Source organism: Mesoplodon mirus (assembly GCF_964341445.2).
Source record: "Mesoplodon mirus genome assembly, chromosome: 7".
NCBI lineage: Eukaryota > Metazoa > Chordata > Mammalia > Artiodactyla > Ziphiidae > Mesoplodon > Mesoplodon mirus.
Genome location: NC_138983.1, coordinates 127,980,475 through 128,005,739, shown reverse-complemented (window position 1 = coordinate 128,005,739; position 25,265 = coordinate 127,980,475). Strand labels below are relative to the sequence as shown.

Genomic DNA, 25,265 nt, shown 5'->3' with positions numbered 1-25,265 from the left:
GATTATCTAGGTGGGCCCAACCTAATCACATGAGAACTTAAAAGCAGAGAAGCTTTTTGGGGAGAGAGAGATGTGAGGACAGAAGAAGCATCAGAGAGATGCAACATTGCTGGCTTTGAAGACATAGGAGGGGGCCACAAGCCAAGGGCTGCAGGCTCTGGAAGCTGTAAAAGGAAAGGAAATGGCATCACCTCTAGAATCAGCAGGAAGGAATGCAGCCCTTCCTACACCTTGATTTCTAGCCCAGTGAGACCTGTGTCAGACTTCTAACCTGCAGAACTGTAAGATAATTTTGTGTTGCTTACATATTAGTGTGTAAGCACTTAGAATGGGGTCTGGCACATAGTAAGAGCTCAATAAATGTCACCTCTCAATTATCTTCATAAGTATCATCATCGTCATCATCACTGTTTCTGTTGTTATAATACAGGGTAGAGGACCCACTGCTGCTCCCATCCCAGGGCAGCTGCCTCTCCAGCATGAGCTGCTCCGAGCCCATGTCCCACTTCACTGGGTATCACAGACGGCGTGCAAGTCAGCCAGGGGGTGGAGGACATCCTGAAAACAAAATGGCACTTGGTACAGCCACCGTGTGAGTGAGAGACACATGACCAGACTCCCTGCAGCCCCGTTCTTGTGAAGAACAGGAGTAGGGGCACCCGGGAGAGTAGCATGGGCCTGTCTGATCCGGGCATAAGGCCTGTCTGTAGTCGCCACTGCAGAGACGACAGCTCTGGGGCCTAAATGCGCCCCATTCCACACCCACCCACCTGGGACTGCTGAGGAGACAGCCTTGGCGCCCAAAACTTGTAACTGCTGGGCTGTGTGAGAACGAGCAGGACCTGCAGTGCAAACAACTTCAAGTTAGACAGAAGGGGGTACTTTCTCTGGTGAAACAGGATCGAATAGCACGTGATCGGGATTTCAGATTTACTCAGGAAGGGGGAGGGACAGGAAGTGGTCTCCAGAAGCCAGGCTGTGGTCAGCCACGGGTCACCTCACAAAACAAGCCCCCCTCAGGGCCCACTCCCACGTCCCCGCCTTCTCAGTCAGCCCCCGCCAAGTGAAAGTGAGGCTTTGCTCCCCCAGCAGAGTCCCCCAGGCTGCACACCTCCCCTCCTCCCCTCTGGAAGCCCTTCATCCCCATCCCCATCTCCAAAGTGACCCCTACATTCCCCGCGGGTGCTGGGGGCCTCAGAAACCTGTCCCCACTTGATCTCCTACTTCTCAAGAGCCACTGAGGCCCAGAGGAGTAGCCTCTCAGAGTCCCCAGATGTAGGGTAAGACCCTTTGCCTAAGACTGAACTGAGCCCAGAGTAGGGACCAGACTGTCCAACAATGTCCACAGACCTCGCCATCTCAGGGACAAGGGTCATTTCCTTTTAGACCCGTGGACAAAAGCACTGTTAGACTGTAAGCTCCCTGAGGGCAGGGTCCACGCCTGTCCATTCACCACCAGGCCTGGCCCAGAGAGGCCCTCCAAAGCCATTTGTTGGGTAAGGAACACCCTCTAAAAGTCAGCAGCCCTCTCGGAGGGCCCTGGACAAAACCCAACCCCTTCCCATCTCCCTCTAAAGGGGAGCTCGGCCAAAAGAGCCACCCCAAAGGGACTGACTGCTTTAGGGTGACAGGAGACAGGAAAGAGCTAGGCTGTGGTGGGGTGGGGGGGACAGGGAGAACCACTGCTCCCAGGGATACCCTGACCTCAGTCCAAGGGCCCATCCCATGTGGGTCACCCACTGTCACCTCCCTTTCTATGCAAAGTTTAGCTCTGAGCTGGCGTTTCCCCACTGCTCCCTGCTCACCCAGCACTCCCTGGACGTTCATGGACCATGGAATCTCTCCTTGTTCCTTCCCCTATCCCCCAATCTACAATCTCACTTTCTGATTAAAAGAACTCCCCTTACCAACACCCCAACTCCGACTCACGCCACGGGGAGCCGATCTGCGTGGGGACCCTGCTTGCAGGGTCACTGCTGATCCATGTGATTCCTCTGTGCAAATTAGAAAAAGATGCCTTTTTCTCCAGATGAATTCAGGCCCCGTCATGGTGCATGGGCTGGTGAGAAGGGCATAGGCTGGGTTTCAGCCCCTGTCCACCTCTTGCCTGAATATGCTTGCACGGTGCACAACCTGCCCACCTGCACACAACTGTTAGACTTCAGGGAGTACACCCACTGAAGGAGCCTATTAGACCAATAAGTCCTAACCTCTCATTTTACAAGTGAGGAAGTGGAGACCCAGGAAGGAAATGTAATTTATTGAAGGTCACACACCAAGCTGGAGGCAGACCCAAGGCCAAAGATCCAGGCATCCCGACTCCCAATCTAGCACTTTCCCCTCCCGCTGCTCTATCCAGTTCTCACACGTGGGGACAGATGGCAAACCCAAGACAGCAGGAGAGCTCCCAAAAGCAGCGCCTGGGGAAGCCTTCTTGCACTAATTAGAGGAGAAGTGATAACCTGATCCCAAACTACACATAAAATTGAACATAAAACTCTCTGAACCGTGTACCACCTAACCCTTGGCTGATGTGGAACATGAATATAGCTCTTCCCCGGTTATTCCTCATCTACAACCTCATCTATCCAAGGCTACTTCACTGTGAGGATGTCCCCAATGTCTGTCTAGGCCAGTGCATCTGTCTTGGCCTGGAAACTCCCAGATGAATTTCTTGCTTCCGGAGAACCCCTGAACACGCACAAGTGCTCAGAAGATGACTTTTAATTTAGATGAAGGTGAGGGCAATGGTGATGAAGAAGGAGGAGGGGGGGGGAGGAAGGGGGTTGTGAGAAGGAGAGAAAGAGAAAGAAGAAGAAGGGCAATTCCTAATGTATTATATTAATTTCTTATCCTGGGATCTAGTTGCCTATAACATCACTGAGCTGTGCTTCACGGAAATGGTGGTGAAGATACACACACGTGTATCTCTCTCTCTCTCTCTCTCTCTCTCTCTCTCTCTCTCTCTCTCACTCTCTCGGTGGTGCCTGCAATATAATGTGGTGATTAAGCTCAGGCAGAGCCAGACCTCCTGGTTTTGAATCCTGGCTTTGCCACTACTTGGCTGTGAAATTTCAGGCAAGGGCCTTGGCTTCTCTGTGCCTCAGTTTCCTCTTCAATAAAATGGGACAACAACAAACATGACCTCATAGAATTTTCTGAAGATTATGAGAGTGAATATATGGGCAACACTTAATGCAGTGTCTGGCTGATAGCAGGTATGCAGTAAACATTGTCTGTAACTATATTGGGGCACTGTTTCTTGACATTTTGTCCTGGCCCTATTTTCCTATGGTGTTGGGGGAATTGTCCAGGCTGCCTGGAACAATTTCCAACTCAGTATTCCAATTGTTGGAGCAGAGAGGGACTGCCTTAAGAAGTAGTGAGCTTCCTGTCACTAGGAGCAATCAAGTGGAATCCAGATGAGCACTTGGCATGGATGTGGCAGAAGCAGGGTGGGGGTGAGGGATCTCTTCCAAAGTCCCTTCTGAGCCCAATACACTATGAATATATGAATAAACACACATCTCCTGGCACCCACATGGGCATAACCTTGCCCACAAATGGGGACACACATACAAGGGTGCAGTCTCCACACTGGCTTTGGGGACCAGGGAGAAGTATTTTAAGCCAGGTAAGCCAACATCCCCAGCCAGCCCCTCCCCCAGCACACAGCCTATTCCTGTGTACACACAGGCACCAGGTGGCAAGCAGGAGCTTTCAGGGAGGCACCGATTGGGATTTCAAGGAGCCTGTTTCCTACCACTCCCGGTTGTCTTTTTACAGGCGCCAACTGCCAGCCTCCGTGCCCCCATTACAGGCCAGGTCCAAGACAGCGTGGGGCAGGTGACCAGGAATGGGACAAGGTAATTGGGTGTTGGTTCTACCTCTGATGGAGGTTGACTGATAGTGCACCTGGGGTAGTCCTGGCAGCTCTGGCCTCTAAAGGGCCGCAGTGCCCAGAATTCGGATGCTGTGAGAGGTAAGGGCTTCCCCATTGCAAAAGGAATGAAGCGAGAATTTGTAGGAGGGTCAGAAGCAGCCCCCTCCAGCCAAACCTATTCCTACCCCTGCCTTGTCCTGACTGGCACCCCACCTCACGCAGTCCCCCAACACTTGTCCTGGGTGTTGTGTGCCATCCATTAGCCATTCTTTGGAGAGGGCAAAGTGCTGATAAACCAGAGCAGCAGCACACTCAAACCTTCCTATCAGCCCGGGATGCATTACTGCATATTATTTGTCTGCAGCAGCTGTGACGCGCTTCTTCCTTCCTAACAATATGGCTTCGCCTGGTATTAAAAGGGGCCCCTAAGTGCCACGAACACCTTTGCTAGGAGAGGAGATCACACACTGGGGAGAATGGGGAGGTGGACCACCCTGGGATGAACATTTTGCTGCGGATTAGTCCAAATGTGGATGCAAAAATTAGGTGGGGGAAGGGGAGGAGGAGGAGGAGGCAGACGGAACAGGAGGGGGACAAGGAGCCCGCCCAGGAGGCAGAGCTTTCCCGAGGACCAGTACACCCAGCCCCACTCTGCAGGAGGCAGGGCGTGTGTGTGTGTGTGTGTGTGTGTGCGCGCGTGTGTGCGCGCGCGCGCGTGTGTATCCGCCGCAAACCCCCTCCAGCTTCCCTGCCACAGCCCGGCTACTCTTCCCAATCAATGACCTCTTTGTGGCTGAGAAGGTACGGGAACCACTACAAGAATTGGGGGTTGGGAGGAGGCCACCTCGTAAGCATCCAGGCGCGCACGATCCCAACTTATTGCCGTCGGGGCCAGGGCTCCCAAAAAGGGACTCCACACCTCTGGTAGCACGGGGCTGCCAGGGGCAGTGGCTGGAGCCTCTCCGACTCCGTGAGGCAGTCGTTCGTCCCCCCGTCCCGGGAAGAAGCGCTCTCCCCCGGCCCGCGCCCGCTAGGTGGCGCTCGGCAGTCATGCTCCTCCCACCCGCGGCGTCCCAGCAGCCTGAGAGGCCCCTGGACACAGGCTTGGAGGTGGGCGGGGGATGGCAGGTGCACCGAGGTGGGGGAGGGAGATAGGAGCAGCATTCCCTCCTTCATTGATTCATGTCCATGGAATTTCTAAGGCCTCAGCCCTCAGTTGCATTAAAGGTGGCCAAGGACCAGAGAAGCTGGAGAGTCCGTTTTACTTTTGTCCTTGCATCGATGGCGCCATTCTCTCTCTTTTTATTGAAATATAGTTGATTTACAATGCTTTTAGAAGTGTTAGCTTCAGGTGTACAACCAAGTGATTCAGTTATACATATATATATTCTTTTTCAGATTCTTTTCCTTTATAGGTTATTACAAGGTATTGAATATAGTTCCCTGTGCTATACAGTAGGCCCTTGTTGTTTGTCTATTTTATACATAGCATTGTGTATCTGTTAACCCCAAGCTCCTAATTTATCCCTCCCCCCCTTTCCCTTCTGGTAACCATAAGTTTGTTTTCTATGTCTGTGAGTCTGTTTCTGTTTTGTAAATAAGTTCCTTTGTATCATTTTTTCAGATTTCACATATAAGTGATATCATGTGATATTTGTCTTTCTCTGTCTGACTTATGTCACTTAGTATGATCATCTCTAGGTCCATCCACGTTGCTGCAAATAGCATCATTTCATTATTTTTTATGACTGAGTAATACTCCGTTGTGTGTGTGTGAGATAGATAGATAGATAGATATCTCCCACATCTTCTTTATCCATTCATCTGTCGACATTGCATGTCCTTCTCTTGAAGGTCTAAATACCGCAGTCCTCCAGAAGCCCACAACCTCTGAGAGACAAGAGATCCAGGAAAAGTTAATCCGAGGTAATCTATGCCAAAGGCCAAGTAGGAAGTACAGCCAGTGCTCTGAGTTCAGAAACAGCCATGGGATAAGACACCACAGAGCTCTGATAGGGGTTATCTTGACCAATCTGCTCTGGACCAATCAGAGCAGAATGGGTGAGAGTCATCCATCCCTTCCGGTGCCAGGCACTGGACTAGGCCCTGAGCGTTTGATTATGACCAGATAACACAGTCGCTGTCCTCAGAAAGTGTGTGGACGAGTGAGCGAGAAAGACACCAGGCAGATAACTACACAAATAATTAACTGACTGCTACTGTCATATGTGAACAGGTGAATATAAAGACTTCGGGAGGAAGATTTCACACTCACCCTGGGTTGCCTGCTGCAGGCCCAACCAGGGTTGGAAGTGAGGAAGTTTGCATTATACAGAACATGAGCCCACTTCCTCTTAGTAGACATAAGAAACGGTTGCCTAACATCCAAAGCATAATTAAGACTAGGGCGACATTTTTCCTCCGGGTAAACTGGGAAAAGAACCAATGTTTACTGAGTGCTTAGTTCCATGTACCGGCATGGTCGATGTCTTCTCATTTAACCCTCACTTCACTCTGTGGAGTGGATGTTAAGCCCACCTGACAGAAGAGGAGACTGACGCTCAGGGAGGTTGAGGAAGGAACTGGCCCTAGACTGGAACCCATAACTGCCTGAGTCCTAATCCCACCCCTCTTCTGCTGTAACACGCTGCGTCTGGGACCATCTCTGGATACACTGCTGGGGGCCAACACAGGGAGCGTAGGGGAGGGGAGAGAGAGAAAGCAAAAGGAGCCTGGCAGGCTAAGAAGCCACCAGGTCAGGGCCCTTGTCACCACCTCCTGTTGGCATAGCCAGCCCTTTCTCAGCATCCTGACCAAACCACCACCCACTTAACATTCCGCTCAGTTTTCACTCCTTCCGACTCCAAATGTTTATCAACACATGCTGTAATGTAATCAGCTCCTGGGAAAATACACACTAGGTAACAGATGCTGACAAGAGTGTCAAACAGATGTCCCCTCCCTGTCCCTCCCTCCCTCCCAGCCAGAGCCGGCACACCCAGGATGCTGGGGAGCACCTCTTGCCACTCCACCCTTCCAGCCCCAGCAGGGGAGGCCCCCCTTCCTCCGTAGCCCAACAGTGTGCGGGGCACAGTTCTGGGAGCTCACACATCTCACCGCATCCTCATGCCTGCACTGTAAGGCTATTCTTAGGATGCCCATTTTGCAGATGCAGGAACTAAGGCACACAGTGATGATGAAACCAAAGTGAAGCAACGGCACCATCAGAAGCAAAAGAAGGGATGATCACTCTGCCTGTTCCTTCACTAGGAGGCCACCTCCCCTGTGGAGCACAGGCCTTTGAAGAAAGCTGTCTCATCACTTTTAAAGTTGTTGGATCTGACGCCTCAGGGTCTGGCTTCTATGGACTTGACAGGCCAGGTCAAGTCGGGCTGGCAGCCTGTCCCCCATTTCTGCCCCAACCAGGTTGGGGACAGAATGGGTCCTGAAGGCTCAGGACCGAGCAAAATCGGGAGGCTTCAGATGCAGTGCGAGGAGAGAAGGGTCTGGGGAAGGGGGAGGTGCCTTCTTTGATCTTTTCTCTTCCCTTCTTCTACTACTAGAGCTTAAGGACCCAGAGGCCAGCCCAGACAGAGAGGAGACGAAGGGCACAGAGATGGGGAGAGCCCTGATGGGACAGGACCCCCCCCCCAACTCAGGACCTCTGGACCCTCTGGGATCAGCTGTCTGAGGCTGGGCAATCCTCAAGGAAATCCGTATTTGCTTTTCCCTCCAACGCAGTCAATTTGCTCTTTTCATCTGACAGGAGTTGTAAATGAGACTTTATGGGATTTCTAATGATGGCGGTTTCCCTTTATCAGCCTCCAATTCCCACTTCTCAGCCCAGTTGACTCCAAGAAATGTTTTGACCAGGAATCCAGAATGTAGCACCAGGCCCCCACCCTGGTTGCTGCTTTCCATAGCGACAGCTAGCAGTTGTCAAACAGGCATCGGAGGCCAGGAGAAGCTCACGACGGAGAGGTCAGATCTGGGTTCCAGGCCGCCTCCCAGATGGTGTATTTAACCTCTCTGGCTTTTGCTTTTTCAACCGTAAACCTGGGGTAATAATGCCTGCTCCACCCACCTACCTCAGCGGGCTGCTGTGAGGATCAAGTGAGATTACAGGCCTCAGAAGCCTTTGAAAAACATAAAACAGGGCTTCCCTGGTGGCGCAGTGGTTGAGAGTCCGCCTGCCGATGCAGGGGACACGGGTTCGTGCCCCGATCCCGGAAGATCCCACATGCCGCGGAGCGGCTGGGCCCGCGAGCCATGGCCGCGGAGCCTGTGTGTCCGGAGCCTGTGCTCCGCAACGGGAGAGGCCACAGCAGTGAGAGGCCCGCGTACAGCAAAAAAAAAAAAAAAAAAAAAAAAAAAAAAACATAAAACAATCACCCGGCCTGCTTTTGTTATTATTATCATTGCTGTTCTGATTGTGTGTAGGTGCAACTGGGAAAGCCGATTATGGCAATCGTGTGTCTCTGAGAGTGAGCTCGTTTGTGGGCACAGGGGTATATGTACCAGATTTGTGGAAGGACGGAGCTCTTGTGTAGGCACCTGCCTTTAACGGTGCGTACAGGGGATGTGTGTGGCTATGAGTATATTGGTTCATGGGCACACATTCAAGTTATCTTAGTATAATATCATACCAAAATACAGCAGTATAATAATCCTACATGCCAGGTATTTTGCTAAACACTTGATATGGAGGTTGGGCCAGTGTAGGTATGCAGGCATCTATGGGAGGCTAGTTGTGGAGCATCTGGACCATCTGTGTGTCAGTGTTGGGCGAATGTAACGTGATGTGTGCCTATTCATCTCATGCACATAGCAGGGAATCTCTCCATGTGCTCACCTGAGTTGCAGTGAATCTGAGTGTGTGCACGCAAGCATGTGTGTGCACGTACATGCATGTGGGCACACACCCACCTCCCTGTACCTGGGGCGATGGTGTAATTGTTCATTATTTGTCAGCTGCCTGGGCTGTGGGAGCCCCTGGCATACCCTGAACTCATTGCCAAGCAGCCATCAGCCACCACACACCCATTGTGGCGACAGCAGTGTGCCTGGGAGGGGAGGTGCCGCTCTACCCTCTGGAGCCCCAGTCTGTGCCAGGCAGCAGGGCCCCTGCCAGGGGAAGGTACCGATTGACTACCCCACCCTTGAAGCCGCAGGAGTGCCCAGCAGATGGGCCAGGCTCGGGGGCCTTGGGAGCAGAAAAGACAACTGGCACCTTCAGGTCCAGAGGACGTGGCTGTGACAGGCCAAACCCAGTGCCTGGCCCAGGAACACCATCTTAGCCTAATAGGGGCTGGGGCTGCCCACTGGCCAGGTGTGAAACATCCTTTCTGTCTCTGCCACACCATCACGGCTCCTCACTGCCCTCAGGATTAAGTCCAAACTCCAGTGTACAAGGCCCACACAACCTGGGCATGCGCCTCCCAGGCCCCCCGCTTCCCACTCCTCTTGCACCGCACCCACCAGACTGAACTCTCAGTCCTTTGCGGCACCCAGCCCCCTGGGCCTTCTCACTGCCTTTCCTTCTGCCTGATTTTTCCATGCGACATCCCTGGCTAGCCAGTTCTCACCCCTCGGGGATCAGCTCACCTCTGCAGGAAAGCTTCCTGACCCCAGATTAGGGAGGGGTCCCCACTCACCTGACACGCCCATAGGCCTCTAGATTTCCTTATCATCCCACTTCCTAATAGAACCTTTCTTCCTCATTAGACTTTGGCCCCAGCCACAAACGGAGCATGTCTCAGTAGTACATGGCTTTATTCCAATGCCTAGCATGGTACCAGGTCATAGGTGGTGCATAAATATTTGTTGAATGAATTATTTTTAAAAGCCTGTTGAGAGAGAGTGGCTGTCTCAAGCTCTCCACGTATCTACATCACAGTGTGCATTTGAACAGGCACTTGAGTTCTCAGATCTCAAGGCTGGGGAGAACCACTCCTTTCCCCACTCCACCCCCCCATCCTACCCCACCAGTCATCATCATCATCCCAACAGGGCTGAAGATGGTAGAGTTTACAAAGTGCTTTTACAAAGGTCTTGGAAGTCATCAGCATCCCTTTACAAATGAGGAAACTGAGGCACAGAGAGGTTAAAGTGTCTCGTTCATAGGGGGCCAGCTCACTGTTTGCCCAGAGCTTTCCTAGTTTTAGCGCTGAAAGTTCCATGTCCCGGGAACCCCCTCAGCCCCAGGCAAAATGGGACAGTTGACCACCCTTCTTGTCTGGGATGCAAACCTAGGACTCCTGACTCCAAATCAAGTGTCCGCTCCCTGCTCAACTGCCTCCTGAGGGTCCTAAAAATTCAGTGACCCACCCTTTGGATGGCCTCTCCAGACCACTTGGCACTGCCCTGGAGCAACTCTCTCCAGAAGCATGTGTCCAGGAGTACAGGGCATTAATACTAACCTCAATCAAATAGAATTCAAAAAGATGCTCATTTCTGGAGGGAAAGCACTTTACATAATATAGAAGAAAACTAAGTCTACTATTAAAATAACTTCATAATGATATTAAAGCAAATTTTAAAAATAAAAAAAAAACTTCACTCACAAAACATTTTCATTTCTCCACGTTGCCTTTGTATTTTTCTCTTTCTAAGTGCGGATTTTTTACAGAACCGCGATGAAGTCTAAGTATCATGCTTGTTCTCTTCTTCACTTCACATTACAGAACTCTCGTTTAGATTTGCCTCATTCTGAATCCTCCATGTCACTAACACCCATTAGCTTAGATCACAGGGAGTTTGGGCTCAGGGCTGTCTCCTTCCTGAAAGACCCCTTTCTCAGCAGGGATTGCTAACTCAGGGCTCCAGCTGGGCTCCTGCGGGTTGCCATGTAAACACTGTCCTTGGCATGTGTGCTGTTTGCAGGGCAGAGGGACACAGCTTTCATCAGATCCTGAAAAGATCAGCGCCCTAGAGAAGGACACTTAGCCTCACGTCCACTCCCAGGGCGAGCATCCACCATGCACTTTCTCTGCAGGGCTGGGCTGACCCAGGAACTCTGTTCCTCCCTTACAATAAATTCCATTTCTTGGCTTCCATATGGCTCTCAAAAAAAATCCGTTTCCTCTCCATGATCCTGATAATTATCCTGACCACAACGCCCCCCTCCAGCCTGAATCTAAAGGCAACATGGAAGGGGAGAGAGTGCGGGTGGGAGGTTGAGTGTCTTCTTTCTTTCTCTAAGTCTTTTTCCCTTTCACCTCTTTCTGCATTGGGTATGCTCCAGGCTGGAATTTGACCCATCCTCTTCCCATCTCTTGGTCTAAGCTCCCTGGTCCATGGGTATCCTCACTGAAACCCTCTTCTTGGCACCACTGTTGAATTTTAAGTATTCCCACCCCAAATGAGGAATGCTCCCCCTATCATATCCAGAATTCCCTAGGGTTTTGGATGTGGTGATTCACAGGAACGTGTTGAGGGTCTTCCAAGCAGAGGCAGGGTGTAGACTGATTTACCTTCTGGAATCCCTTCTTTCTGGAGAATTGGGTGGTTCAAGAGGGAACTGGGGCCTTTCAATCACCGCTCAGAGCTCCAGCCCTCAGAGCCACAGAGATCCCTAGGAAACCATGGCCCACAAGGGAGAGGCTAGCTGCCTATTAGCCACTGAGGTACCACTTTGACATAGTAGATCATCGGACCTGGGGGGCAGCTGCGTTCCACTGATCTGTCATCTTCAAGAGCAATGGCAGCCGTGGCAATAGGGAGGCTCTGCAGGAATCTCTGTAAGAATAACAATAATTAAACGTTTCTAAGCACTGTGGGATACGGGATACGGAGGCACCATCATAATCACCACAGCTACCAGGGCGATGATAACAGTAATTAGATGCTGTGGTTTCCCGACTACCCCCGGGGAGCACTGCCTGGGGTGAGGCTGGCCTGTCAGGTTAATGAAGTGGGCACCAATGCCAGCCAGTCCTCTCTGGGGCTGGCTAGGGCTTTGGCCACACTTCCTCCATGAGATTCCTTCTCTTCTCTCGCCTTGCCCTCAGCCTCCACTGACCCCAGATTGGGGACTGGGGACACAGGAGAGGGTGACTCCCATTCAGCATATCACTCTAATGTAGGTTCAAGTTCATCTCGTCCTATCAACAGATTTCAGGGGATTGGGGAATCTTGGGGACTTCTTAACAAGACTCCCCTCACATCAAAGTGAGTTTTATTAGCCAATTAGTGAATGACACAGAGGGGCCTGGGAGATGGCCAGGAGGGGAAGTCTTTATTGTATTGACTTTGGGCCTTCCCCAAGCCCAACAGCTGCCTCTCTGGAAGAGCCTGTGGAAGCCGAGGGGGGACAGTGGGGACAGTTTCCTGGGTAGGGCACCTTCCTCAGGGCTGGTCTCTGTCTAGTCACTGCCCTCAGCTGTGGAGAAGGTAAGAAAGGTGAGCCCAAGGGCCTGTCCTTTGAGCAGACTGTCATTCCTGTAGTCATTGAGTCTCAGAGCCAGGAGGGAACGTGGAATTCGTCTGGTATACTCTCCAGGTCAGAGCAAGAATCCCATCCAGGGCATCCCTGATAAATGGACCTGGGGCTTCAGTCTGAAAAGGGACAGGGGGTTCATTCCATTGTCGGTTCCCTGAACAGTCTTCCTTAGGCTAAGTTGAAATCGACTTCCCCAACGTATATGCCCATTGGTCTTGATTCTTCTCTGTGAAAGCACAGAGGCTAGGCTTGTTCCTTTTCCCGTCAGGGTTTTGGGAGCTTGCTAATCACACCTCACTTCCACCTCCTTTGGCCTTCTCCCTTATGAGGTCTGAGGCCACCTTCCAGCCTCTCTCTGCAGTTAACTCCAACTCCTACTTTACTGCAATGACCTTATTATTAACTTCCCTGCTTTCCACCCCCAAAACTTCCATCTTCACTGCTCTCTTCACCTTCCCTCCAGGCTCAGAGAAAAATGAGTCTTCTCTTTTCCAAGGCTAACCCCTCCTCCACCCTAGTCCCACCAGCCACGCTTCCTCCAGGTCCTGCCCCACGAAGTACACCCCCTTTCACTTCTTACACTTGTTTGGCCAATCTTCACCGTCCACTAGCTCTCTTCCTTCTGCCTCAGGATGCTCAGGAGCTTTTGATTTCCCATCACAAAGGGGCAAACAAGCCCCTTGGTCTCCGTCGTGCTAATCCTCTTCAAGATTCCCATCCATTTTACTCATTCTGTTCACCACCAAATTCCTCAAGAGCGGGGTGGACACCAGCTGCCTCTGCTTTCTCACCTTCCACAGTCTTCTGCTGCCACTTTGATCTGGGTTCTGCCCCCAACACCACCCTCTCAAAGGTCACTGGCGTTTTTGCCACTGTATCCAGAGGCCTCCTCTGATTCCCACCTGCTCTCTGCAGCATCAGCCACTATTGGAAACCTCCTCCTCCTCCATTAAATTCTCTCCTCGCTTGGCTTCCATGACAACCCTCTCTCCTCGCCCCCCCTCCCCCCTCACTGACCAGTCCTCATCTGTCTGTCCTACCCACGTTATTGCCAGATTCATCTCCTGGAAGCCCAGCTCTGACAGCTCCCAATAAGCACTGCTCTGTTCAGAAACCTTCAATGGCTCACCATTGCCTGCAGGAAATAAAACAAAAATCATGGAGTCATAAAATGATGCAACTATATGCAATGCATAATATACAGTGTAATAATATGCCAGGGGGTTCAAACTTTTTAAGCAGCAGACTCTGAAGACTCTTTCTCAGAAGCCCAATGTTTGAAGAGCATGAAGACAGTACTCTCTTTAAACATGGTCCCTATTGAAGCAGGGAATAGGGATCCCAGGAAATTCTAGGGCTTTCAAACCACAGTTAGAAAACCACTGAAAAAATTAAATTCATCAGTCTGCGGGTGAGAAAACAGGCCCAGAGAGGAGAAGTGACTGGTAGAAAGTTGCACAAGATGTATTTAGTCAATCAACACATTTTCATAAAGTGCCTACTGAGTGCCAGACACGTTCTAGGTGCCAGCAATAAAGCAGAGGACAAGACACAAGAGGTCCTGCCCTGGAGGGGCTGACAGCCCAGCAGGGAGTGAACCGAGTATTATAAACCACTACTGAAAGTGGTCACAAGTTTGCGAAGGAAACTGTGGGAGCGTATAGGAAGGGACTGGCCTGGTCTGAAGGGCAAAGTGGGCCACCCTGGGGAAGTGACACATGTAAACTGAGCCCTGAAGGATAGATAAGTAGCTGGTCAAAAGAAGTAGAAGGGCATTGAGGCAGATGGAACAGCTTCGGTGAAGCCCAAGGAAGCAAGTTTGGTAGCCGGAACCTCCGGAAAGCCCAGCGGCTCCTACTCAAAGCCCTGGAGCAGGCTGAGAAAGGGCTGCAGAAGCAGGCAGCCTCAACGGCCTTACTGAGAACTTGACACTGGCCTCAGAGGCTGGCTGGCCAAGGAAGGCTTCTCAGGCATTGGGACCTAATCATTTGCTTTGGAAGACAATCCACTGCTAAATCAATGGGGTATTGTGTATTGGATCCCGGAACATAAAGTAGACATTAGCAGAAGAAAAAGACATCTGAATAAATTCTGTAGTTGAGTTAATAGTATTATACCAATACTTATTTCTTAGGTTTAACAAAGGTACCATGGTTATGTAAAACATTAATATTAGGGGAAGCTGGATGAAGGACACATGAAAACTCTGTACCATTTTTACATCTCTTCTGTAAGCCCAAAACTATTTCAAAATAAAAAGTTTTAAAAATACATATATCCCTCTGGCACCGTGGCAGAGAGGAGCAAAACTGGATGCAGGGAGAGAGATTACAGTAATAACGATGACTAACACTTAAACCGTTCTTCCTGTACACCAGGCATTGTTTCAAGTACTTAATGTGTTTAACTCATTTAATCCTTGCAAGTCCATGAGTAAGTATTTTATTCCCCCTCATTTTACACATGAGGAAGGTGAGGACAGAGAGGTTAAGTCAGTGGCCCAAGGACACACAGCTACTGACTGACAGAACTGGAGTTTGAGGATTCAAATCTAGGCAGTCTAGCTCCAGGGTCCTGTGTGCTTGAGCACTACATCGTACTCCCTCCCCTCAGTGTGCACTGGCTCTACTGCAAGGATATTGCGAGGATCAGGCAGAAATCATGAGCGCACGGACTAGGGTGATAACAGTAGAAATGGAGCCATGTCACTAGACTTAAGACATCTATTGGAGGCATACTCGACATTTGCTTTTGAATTGGAATATGATGGTCAAAGAAGAGGGAAGAAGCAAGAATGACTCCTGGGCTTCCTTCCGGCATAAGAGTAGGGACCAGAACTTAGTCTCCTGATGCTTGGTCCTATGTTTCTTCCCGTCACTGAGGGAAACATTCCAGACCTTTCACAATCTAGTTGCACCTACTTGACCCTTTCTCTTATGATCTTCAAAATGCAAAACAAGCTGGACCACCTGCTGCTCCCAAACAGGCCCCAACCTCTCCAACTTTCATGTCCTTGTACAAGTGTTTCCCTCCTCTGAAAGTGTCCCCTCCATCTCCCTTGGTCCAAATCTGATCAACACTTCAAGGCCACCTCTTCCAGAAGCCTTCCCTGCTCTCCACAATGAGAAGCACTCAGTCTCTCCTCTGGACGCCAGTATTTTGTTGGCTCTCTTTGGCAGCAAACAACTTCCATCCTATAATATAGTTATTTGAGTAAGGTCTCGGCTCTTGCTCACTTTGGTGACCTCAGTACATAGCATAGTAGATGCTCAAAAAGATATTTGTTCAGTGAATCATCTATCTGAGTAAACAAGCTCTATCTTATTTCTTTTTGTCCCTTCCTGGCTCCCTTTTCTGTCTACTGCAACCCACCGCACACGCGCACACGCACACACACACACAACACATACAAGCTGGCACCCATGTTGGTGCTTTGCGTGTTTCAGGGACTGGTTTAATTCGCCTCCATCTTCTCCACCCAACCCATCCCCAGGCAGCCATGCCAACCCCCAGGCACACTCTCAGTGGAAGCCCATTTAAAAGCAGAAGATCAAAGAAGCCTTACCCAAGGATGGAGAGATGGGAGAACATAAGCGGGGAACTAGCAGGCATTGGTGCATCTGGAATTGCCCCTTCAACCTATCCAGTACAGCTCCTACAAGTGGTCCTGTCCTGGAGGAGGTGACAGCCCAATGGTGAGTGAGTAAGTATTCAGAAGCAGAGTCTGAGACCACTGCAGTGAACTCAGTCCAGCACTGGTCCTTAAAGTATAGGGCCAGACTGGACTACCACAAACCAAATTGATAAGGCATTCTCCAGGTAAAACCCTCCTGGTGGCTACCTGGTATTCACTGCAGGTCTCTCCTTTCCCCAAGTCTTAGGCTCAGGTACGGCTTAATGCCTCTCTCCTCCAGCACTTGCCTCTGTCTGATAGATAACTCACTCAGCCCCTGTGTGCCTTCCCCACAGAAGCCTTCCCTGATCCCCACCCCACCCCAGACTGAACTGGACACTTTCTCTGAGACCCATTATATCATGTGTGCACATCTCCGGGACACACCACACCACACACATTAAATGCTTGTTTATAACATCTGTTTCTGTTTGTCTTCCCCCTCTGCCCCCTAACTAGACTGAGTGCGCTTAGGGCAATGACGATGTCTCTGTATCCCCAAGCCTGGTATGGTGCTTGGTACAAAGAAAGCCCAATTACATTTGTTAAGTGTAAAAGATGGATGTATGAGTGTGAATGTTTACGTGAGCGCTTTAGTCTACAGGCTTCAGCAGGAAACCAAGAGACACTCCAGGGCCAGATCCCAAATAGTGGGAAAGCGGTGTCCTCCTTGCCCATCCTCTTTCTGCTCCGCCTACTCCCAGGAACTAGAATTTACGTTTTATCAGGAATGGGCCACTTCCCATCTGCTCCTGCCTGCTGGGCAAAGGGCAGCAATGGGCAAAGGGAGCATTGTCCGGTCAGGCGTCCGAGAAGAACTTGCTTCTCCTTAGTGGGAAACTCTGTCTGTCTCCTCTTGAGGGAGAGGATGGGGTCCAGAGGGAAGGAACAGAGAGCAGGCGCCGGGCTGCCAAGGGTCCAGAGGGCCCAGCCGCCTTGGCAGGAAGCCAACCACACCCGGATGTGGTGGGTGGCGAATGGGATGGGGCGGAGAACCCCTGCCTTGCCGCGGACACTGGATGGGTCCCTTTCGCGGGTATCCTGCAGATCGCTCAGAACAGAGGTTCCGCAAAGGGGGCAGAGCAAGATTTCTTGCTCTATTTAGGGAGGGGAGGGGGCTTCAGTTTTTGGAAAAGGAACTCCTGAAGGGAGCGTGTATTAGAAAAGATCAGAAACCTCAGTGGCCCCATCTCACCCACGAATGCCCACCACCGACTTCCCTGGCAGCTTCCGGAGGATACCCCCCCATAGCTGCCTCTCCATTTAGCGTTCAGGTGATGAGAGAAGCAGGAGCTACTGGATTCTAATCCGAACCCTGCCACTTTCTGCTCATGCCCCTGGGCGAGCCGCCTTGCCCTTCTTTGGGCCTTTGTCTCCTCGTCTGTAAAGTGGGGCCAGGGTTGGAGGAGAGGGCCTGGAGAAGACCTTCCGCCTCGGACACTGCTGGATCCTGGGTTCTCCGTACTGCACGCCCGCTCCTCCACAGCCCCGCCTCCACCCCGTCCTAACTCCACCCCCACCGAGCGGCTTCTCCCCTGACGCCGGCCGCTAGGGGTCACTGCCTCCCTTTGTCAGCGACGGAGGAGGGCGGCTAGCCCTTCGGCCCTCTCCCCGGCGGAAAGGCGACCGAAGGGGTATCTCCCGAGCAGTGGGCCTGAGCGCGACCCCACGGCCCTTGCTAGGGATCCGCCTCTGCCTGGGACCGGAAGGTGTGCGCGGCGGGGCGGAGGCCGGGGCCGAGCGCGGGCCGCGCGTGGGAGCCAGGAGGGGGTTAACGCTAACCCCTCCCCCTCGGGCTGACATCACGGGGAGAGCGGCTGAGAGGCTGGAGCTCGGCGAGTGAGAGAAAGAGAGGGAGAGGAGCGAGCGCGGCTCGACTCGGTGCCCGGGCAGCTCCACATTGTTGCGGATCGCCGGGACCCGGCAGAGCGAGCAGCTGCGGCGCTGCGGGGACGCGGCGCCCTGGGTCGCTCTCCTCGCCTGGAGCCGCACCGCCCGATCGGCTGGGCCGCCGAGCCGCGCGCCCTCCGCCTGGGCCCCGAGCCCACCGCGCCGCCCGCCCGCCGCCCTCGCTCGTCCCGCCGCCCTCGGAGGACGGCCGCCCATGGACGCCTTCAAGTTGGAGCCGAGCGGGAGGGTGTGAGCGCGCCGGGGGCCGGGAGCCCGCGCCGGGCAGCCGGGCGCGCCGGGGGTGGGTCCCTCTCCCCAGCCCGGCTCTGCGTGGAAGAAGAGGGCGGGGACCGGCGCGGGGAGGAGAGCGGAGGAGGAGAAGGGGGCATGACTCGTGCAACTTGCGGCGGGCATCTGCCGAGCCTCTGAGCCGGCGGCCGCCCGGGGCCCGGATTGCGTCCGCACCGATCCCACCCAGCCCACCCCTCCCCGGCCGACGGCTGAGGTTGACCTGGATCTTCAGAGCGCCCGCCGGCCTGCAGGGATCGCCTTCGTCTTCCGGGCTGCTTTCTGGAGCGCGAGGAGCGCTCTCCTCGCGGCCCCTCTCGCCGGACCCCCGGCCCCCGATGGCTCGGATGGGGCTTGCGGGCGCCGCTGGACGCTGGTGGGGACTCGCTCTCGGCTTGACCGCCTTCTTCCTCCCAGGTAAGCGCGTTCCGCCTCTGCCTTTCCCCTCCCACACACACATACCCCCATCCAGTGCCTCCCCCGGGGCTGGGAGCTGGATGGCAGGCACGTCTGGGTTGTAGGGAGTTGAAAGGAGCCAGAAAAGTTGGGTCACGGCTTAGGTAAGGGGGTACCGGGTGGCACGGCGGAGAAAGAGAGGTTGAGCAGCCGAACAGCCTGCCCTGCAGGGAAGCAGTAGGATGCACGTCTCTGTGTAGCAAGAAAGCACTTTCTCCGCGCAGTTTTTCACACAAAAATAATAATATGTAATAACGTTCTATTTATTTAATAATCGGCTCCGGAAGCCGTTTGCAAACACTTCATGTTACATAAATGCAAAATAATCACCGTATTCACCGTCTCGGGGTACGAGACAACAGCCCCAGGGGGAGGGCGTCAGTCTCGGATCTGGTGGGCTGCAGGGCTTGGCGGATAGCAGGGGGACTTCGTTTCTTCTACCAGCCCCTTTGCCAGATGGTTTCGGGCGCTGCCGCACCGCGTCGCCCCACCACCGACGCGGAGGGCCCGCTCCTGCGGCAGGGCTCACCTGCGGCTCCTTTACCCGGAGGGTGAGGCCCCGGCGGCGCGAGATCGCAACCTCCCCGCCTTGCGCAGGGCTGGGCTTCGCCTCGGAACTGCAATCGCAGTTTGGGGGGCTCTCCCCGCAGGAGGCACCGCGGGCTTCTTGCCAGCCAGGTAGCTGCATGACCCACTTTTCCGAGGGTGCCCCGCGTGTCCTTCCTTGAGATGCTGGCGGCCGAGGGGTTAACGCGACGCCCGACCCCGGGGGTGGCCCGCGGTGGCCCCTCTGACGGATGGGTGGGGGCGGAGGCTGGGACTGGCCCGGGCGTTTTGTGCTGGGGAATGAACTGGAAAATGCGTTTAGGAGGCAAATCCGACCGAGTCCCCTCGCCTGGATTTAACCCTTTGTGTCCCTGGGGAAGCTGCCTGGCTCCCACGGTGGCTCGGGACACCGCGCGCCAGTCGGGGCTGGCGGGTGGAGTGGGGGAGGGGTTTGGGGGAGTTCCTCCAGCCTTCGTGAAGGAAACCTGAGACTACCTCCCGCACTAGCTAGATGGGGGGCTTGGGGAGGAGGCTGGGCAGGGTGGGGGCTTGGCTGGAGCACGTGGCCCCGGCCTTAGGTGGCAAAATAAGGGGTCGAAGTACAGAGAGACCGGCTCCGCGTGGGGCGAGAATGTTGGGTCTCGGCTGTGCCGGCCGCTCCGCGGAGGAGGTACGTGCGATGTTGCAGACTCGGAGGGCTGTCTGTTATCTGAGGGCCAAACACGTTGTGTGTTTTGCGGGGCTGGCCTGCACTTCTGGAAGGGAGGAACCTGGCCGCATTCACTTTTGTACCCCGTCCACCACCAGCTCACTGCCAGGGCTCCGAAAATGCCTCGGAGTGGCCGATGGCGGAGAAAGTGGTTTGTGAAAGCCCGCACCACGGTGCCCCCGGCCCTGCAGCCTGGGGGGCGCTGCCCTGCTAGGTGTGCGGGGTGAGGGTAAGTTCCTGGGCACACAGGTGTCACTGCCCGTTTCAAAGAGGCATGGTTGAGTCCCTCCTCGAAGCAGGGTGGTGGTGACAATGAGAGGTCTTCATCTTTCCCTGGACCTCCTGGGAAGCCAGCAGGAGATGCTAGAAGCGCAGGCTCTAGCACTTGTCCGACACCGGGGTTTGGGCTTCTGGGAACCCTTCAATCCCATATTGCCCACACCCAGAACCCAGCAAAAGGACAGCTTTCCTGAGGCCTGTGTGGACCAGCATACTAGGGGTTAACCCAATCCTGGGTCAGACAAAGAGCGGGAAGGTTTGGGGAGGGGAAGTTCACTCCCCCCCCCATTTCTCCCCTCCTTTTGTTACTCTCTTCCCCAGCTTTGTGGTGCTGTGCTTGGTAGTTCGTTCCTTCTTTGGGGGCTGGAGGCCTGCCCTGCTTCCTCCCACTCAGGAAGTGGGGGCAGGGAGGTGACACTGTCACCTGGCTCAAGTGGAGACACTCCCCCCCACCAAAAATCCAGATTGAGGGGGTGGGACGCAGAGAAGGAACCACACAGCTCAGACAGGCAGTTAATAAGCCTCCTTGATTGATCGTAATTGTCCTGGCTGGGTAGCGTCAGTCAGCGGGGCAGCCAGAGTTCCCCGACCCGCCAGCCTCCTCTACCCGGTGCCTGTGGCCCTGGTGCCTCTGTGAAGGGAGGGAGGTGGATGTGGTAGTGCCCACACGACACGTGGACAGAGGCTGGTGGGCCCAGAAGTCACCCTCCCACACCCCATTTACCATCACCCTCAGGCACCCTTCTGATTGCCCGCTGTGCTTCTCTCTGGGGACTTGGCAGCCTGATGCTCCTTTCTGGGTTCTCCTAGGCTATGGCAGGGGGCGTGGAGGGTGGGGGAGGGGAGCCCCCCCGGGCTGTGTGTGGTGGCCCACGGACTTCAAAACACTCCAAATCCGGCTATTGATGTGTAAGCACAGAAGTATGTTTTCAACAACACAGACTTTACCAGGCAGGGTGGTGAAGCCCCACAAGCCTCTGAGATGAATCTGTTCACTCAGAGGACAGGGCCAGTGGGGCACGGGGGCTGCATCCCAGAGGGACAGGAGGAGCCCGGGAGAGGAGGCAGAGAACCTGTCTTAGAAGCAGGTGCGCTGAGCTGGTGTCCCACCTACACCACACCCTCCCTAATTGGCTTCCCCAAACCTTTTGTCTGGAAAGAGAACACACGCCCCAGGTGTCGAGCGCACACCCTCGGAAGACCTGTTGGGCCGCAGCACCCCCTTCTCTGCAGCCTGTGCAGAGCTCGCTGTCATGGTGGCGTCCTTCGAAACCTGGGGTGTCGGGACTGTTGGGTCATTCTCCTCTCTCCCCATTGCTCACAGACAGTGGTGTGCTCTGGCTTGCTGGGCAGGACGTTATGGCAAACGCAATCCTGCTGGCCTGGGGTTTTCAGCGCGGGTAAGCAGGCATCCCAGTGCCCATTTGGGAGGCAGTGCTGTGGAATGTCTCAGACTCAGCTTCAAGGCCGAATAGTCAAGGTTGGAGGGGAGGAGGAGATATGGCAGAGCCTGGGCCCAGCACCCTGGGCTGAGTGGTCTAGAAAGTATGTCTGAGCCTGACTCTCTGTGTTTATGGGACAGGCCGCCCCTCGTCGCCTGATACTGGCCTAGACTCTGATATCCATTCCCTTCTCGGCTGCTCAGCTTTGCACAATGAATCCACCTCGACGGCCTGACCCGGGACCCAGTTGTACACTGCCAGGATGGTCTCCAGCCAGAACCCTAGTGCTGACGGCTGAGCGAGTGGGCCAGGCTGGGGAGGGTGGGGGGCAGGGGGGCAGCCCCAGTTACTGTGCCTATGATACTGCCATTGTTTAGCAGCTGACTAATGTTCATTGTTCAGCACAAACAGAAAATACCCAAGGGAGGTGTGAATATACCTTCAATTTTCCTGATTGTGTCTTTCCTGGTTAACCTGGTAAAGTGAATGGCTCCTACCTGCTGGGGGAGACAGTGAGGGTGTCTGTATAGTCACCTGTTTTGCTGGTTTTTTTTTTTTTTTTTTTAACTTTGAATGTTAGCCAGTGGGCCAGGCTAGAATGGACATTAGCCAGCTATGGGACTTAGGCTATAACATTTTTGACAATCTGCATATGGCCTCACCTTCAGTATAGAGTGGGTGCACACACACATGTGCAAGACTGTGTGTGCATGTGTTGGTCATCTACAATTTACTGTGCACATGCAGACCCATGGGGACTAGGACAAGGAGGTGTGTGCGCTGGGATCTGTGGGTCACCATGGTGCAGGGGCCATAAATATACATCAAATGTATATTCACATGCAATTGATTTCTTATGGCTTTCCAACTAGGATTTTGTGAGTGGCTGTGAGCCTTGGTAACACCTGTGTTTATGTCAGAGTGTCAGTGAGGTTGACTTTGGAGGAGACCTAGGATTTGCCCTTAGCCAGCTCCTTCCAAGATGCGCTGCCATTTCCTTTGGGGTTGGGAAGCCTGGACACTGCCTTATTTTTCTGCTCCGCCCTTGGCCTTAGACTGGCCTCTGCATCCTCACAGGGAGATGCTCACCTGGAGAGACTTTTCCGCTGCTTCTCAGGATTCCTGAACGGCTGGGAGGGGCCACAAGAAATAGAGTTTCAGCTACTATTTTGGCATCTTTGCTTCCTGCGTGAATATTTGGGGAAAAGGACCAGCTGGAGAAAGGTGATGTACTCTGGGCATTTAAAAAGGAGCTCTCGAGTCGTGGGCTGTGAAAAGCCCTGCTGAACCATATGTGTGCCCAGACTGGCAACATACATGTACCTGGAAGCATCCCAGTTCACTCAGCAGAAAGCAGGAGCCCCCTTGTTGAAAAGACAAGTGGGGATGAGGGGCAAGGAGTGGGGAAGAGGGCAGTCCCGGGATCCCAGGACCCTGTGCCCGAGTCCAGCTGGCAAATGTTTCTGCCCCATGATGCCCGCCCCTCTCCATAGAGACCAGGTCCGCAGAGCCAGCAGCAGATGTGCTGGCTGGGGAAGGAGGTAACTTAAGATCTGAGCAGGGATCACCTTGCACAGGGAAAGCCCTGAGCTGGAGATAACACCCCTTAGTCCGGTTAACCCTTTAAGCTCTGGATTCTCTTGTGCTGTTTGGAACTGGGAAATGGGGAGAGGGAAAAGATAGGAGAAAACACATCAAACGTAATATCTGAACACTGACAAGGAGAGATGAACTCAGTGCAACAGGAGAGACAAGAAGGACACAAAGAAAGTCTTCCTGACAGCAGACTGTGGGCTCTTCAGGGCAGTGGATAATCCCAAGGTTTATTCTGCGGTAGGGGAGGGGCAGTGCTTATGTATTCTCAGGAACTCATGGGATCTGTGCCTTTCACAGTCTTCTGGGGCAGAGTAGCCGTGGTCCCAGGCCCCAGTCAACAGGGAGCTGCAGATAGCTCAGTTCCTCTTCCCACAACCTGGAGATCACCCCATCTTGGCCACCCAGCAGAGTGAGAGAGCAAAGCAAGGCCAGCTGGACTGGATTTGAATCCCATCTCCACCAATTGCCAGCTGAGTGGACTTGGTTAAGTTGCTTTGTAGGCCTCAGTTTTCCCGTCTGTAAAATGGGTTTCTTCTAATACAGCTTTCAAAGGAGGTTTGTGAAGATTAGATCGACAGTAATGTATGGAAAGCGCTTAGTGCATTACCAGGCATGTGATAAATGTTCAGTAGTGGTAGCTGCTTTTATTCCCTACACCTTTCCTCTGAGTGGTCCTGGCCCCCACTGTGTCTGCCAGCTGGGCAGTGCCAACTTCACAATCCCTTGAGAAAGAACCACTCAGCTGCCTGCCCACTGCTGACCTCTCTTCCCCACCTGGAAATGATGGCAAAGGCTGCAGCAGCCCTGGGGGACTCAGGTGGCCTGGTTGGCTGCAGGCACCTACCTGAGCCCAGCCCTGGTCATCACGTATGGCACGAGCAGCAGGTGCTGTGCACCTTTGTTCTGCAGCCTGTCACCGAGCGCTCTCCCCTGCACCTGCCTCACTCCCTGGCTGGGGCCCAGCTGGGCACCATGGCCCGTCTGGAGTGCTGGCTAGGGCAGCAGCCTGAGGCTGGCATGGAGGGCCTGGGACTCAGCCCCTGCAAACTTCCACACTTGGGAGAAGGGTGGGCCACAGGACCCTTTCCCAGCAGTCCACGGTACCGGCACTTCAGGCGAGATGGTACAGTCCGAGAGGTAGAGAATCTGTCCTGGGGTCATGCCCTTCTCACTGGCAGAAAGTCCTTTTGGTTTCTCCAGCTGAAGGCTCAGTCCTTTCACCAATAATAATAAAGATGTTTGTGACAGTCTTTTCAGTTCATAGTTTCAGCTGATCCTCTCAGTGACCCCATGTGAAGGGTATCAGTAGTTCTCCCATTTTACAGATGAGAAAAGTGAGGTGTAGGTTTAGTACCTTGCTGACCATTTCATGCCAGTGTAGCCAAATTAGATTTCAGGTCTTTTGACTCCAAATTCAGTAGATGAGGAAGATGAGATGGGCTGGGCTGGACAGATGCAGAAGAGTATGAGCCAGGCCACGAGAGAATGTGTCTGGTGAGGCGGTCATTCACTTTGCCAGCAACCACCAGCTTACACTCTCCCCCACAACAAGCAGAGCACGGCGGCTCCCTGGAGAAGTGAGGGATAAGTTAAGGATATAGGTTGGAGGGTGGCCCAGCTGGAGCTGACCACAGAGCCCAGGTTGGCACAGAGTACAAGATGCCCAACAACAGAACAGCTTGGGGGAGGGGGCGTGTCAAGGGGAGCATGTCCTTTCAGATGCTAGAGCACCACTCCCGGGGATCTGACCTGAGACGTGGGCACGGCCCCTGAGGTGTGAGCACAGAGCCTCCGGGCACAGGCAGGCACACAGCCAGCGTGTGGGCCTGGCCCAGGGCAGAGCGGTGCTCAGACAGCATTGTGGACTTAACTGGAACAGTGGAGGGGGGCGCGGGGATTTGGTAGGCAGAGTCGATTCCCTCTCCTAGGCTATCCCCCACCCCTCTCTGGTCCACGCAGACCCCAATTTCATTCCCAGTTTATGAGGAGTCTCATTACCAAGCCACAGACAATAAAACCCGCCTAGCCACTCTGGCCCGGATCTCATTAGAGGACATTAGTTC

General features: G+C 53.6%; 1 protein-coding gene across 1 annotated transcript in view; it reads left to right on the top strand.

The window, feature by feature from the left end:
* The first annotated feature begins 17,786 nt into the window (after positions 1-17,786).
* NECTIN1 (nectin cell adhesion molecule 1) overlaps positions 17,787-25,265 on the top strand; it is a 68,833-nt gene continuing 61,354 nt past the window's right edge. Inside the window, exon 1 of the mRNA XM_082628732.1 lies at positions 17,787-18,591. Within this exon, the coding sequence (XP_082484858.1) occupies positions 18,513-18,591 (79 nt within the window). The 5' untranslated portion in view covers positions 17,787-18,512. The remainder of the gene's footprint in view (positions 18,592-25,265) is intronic.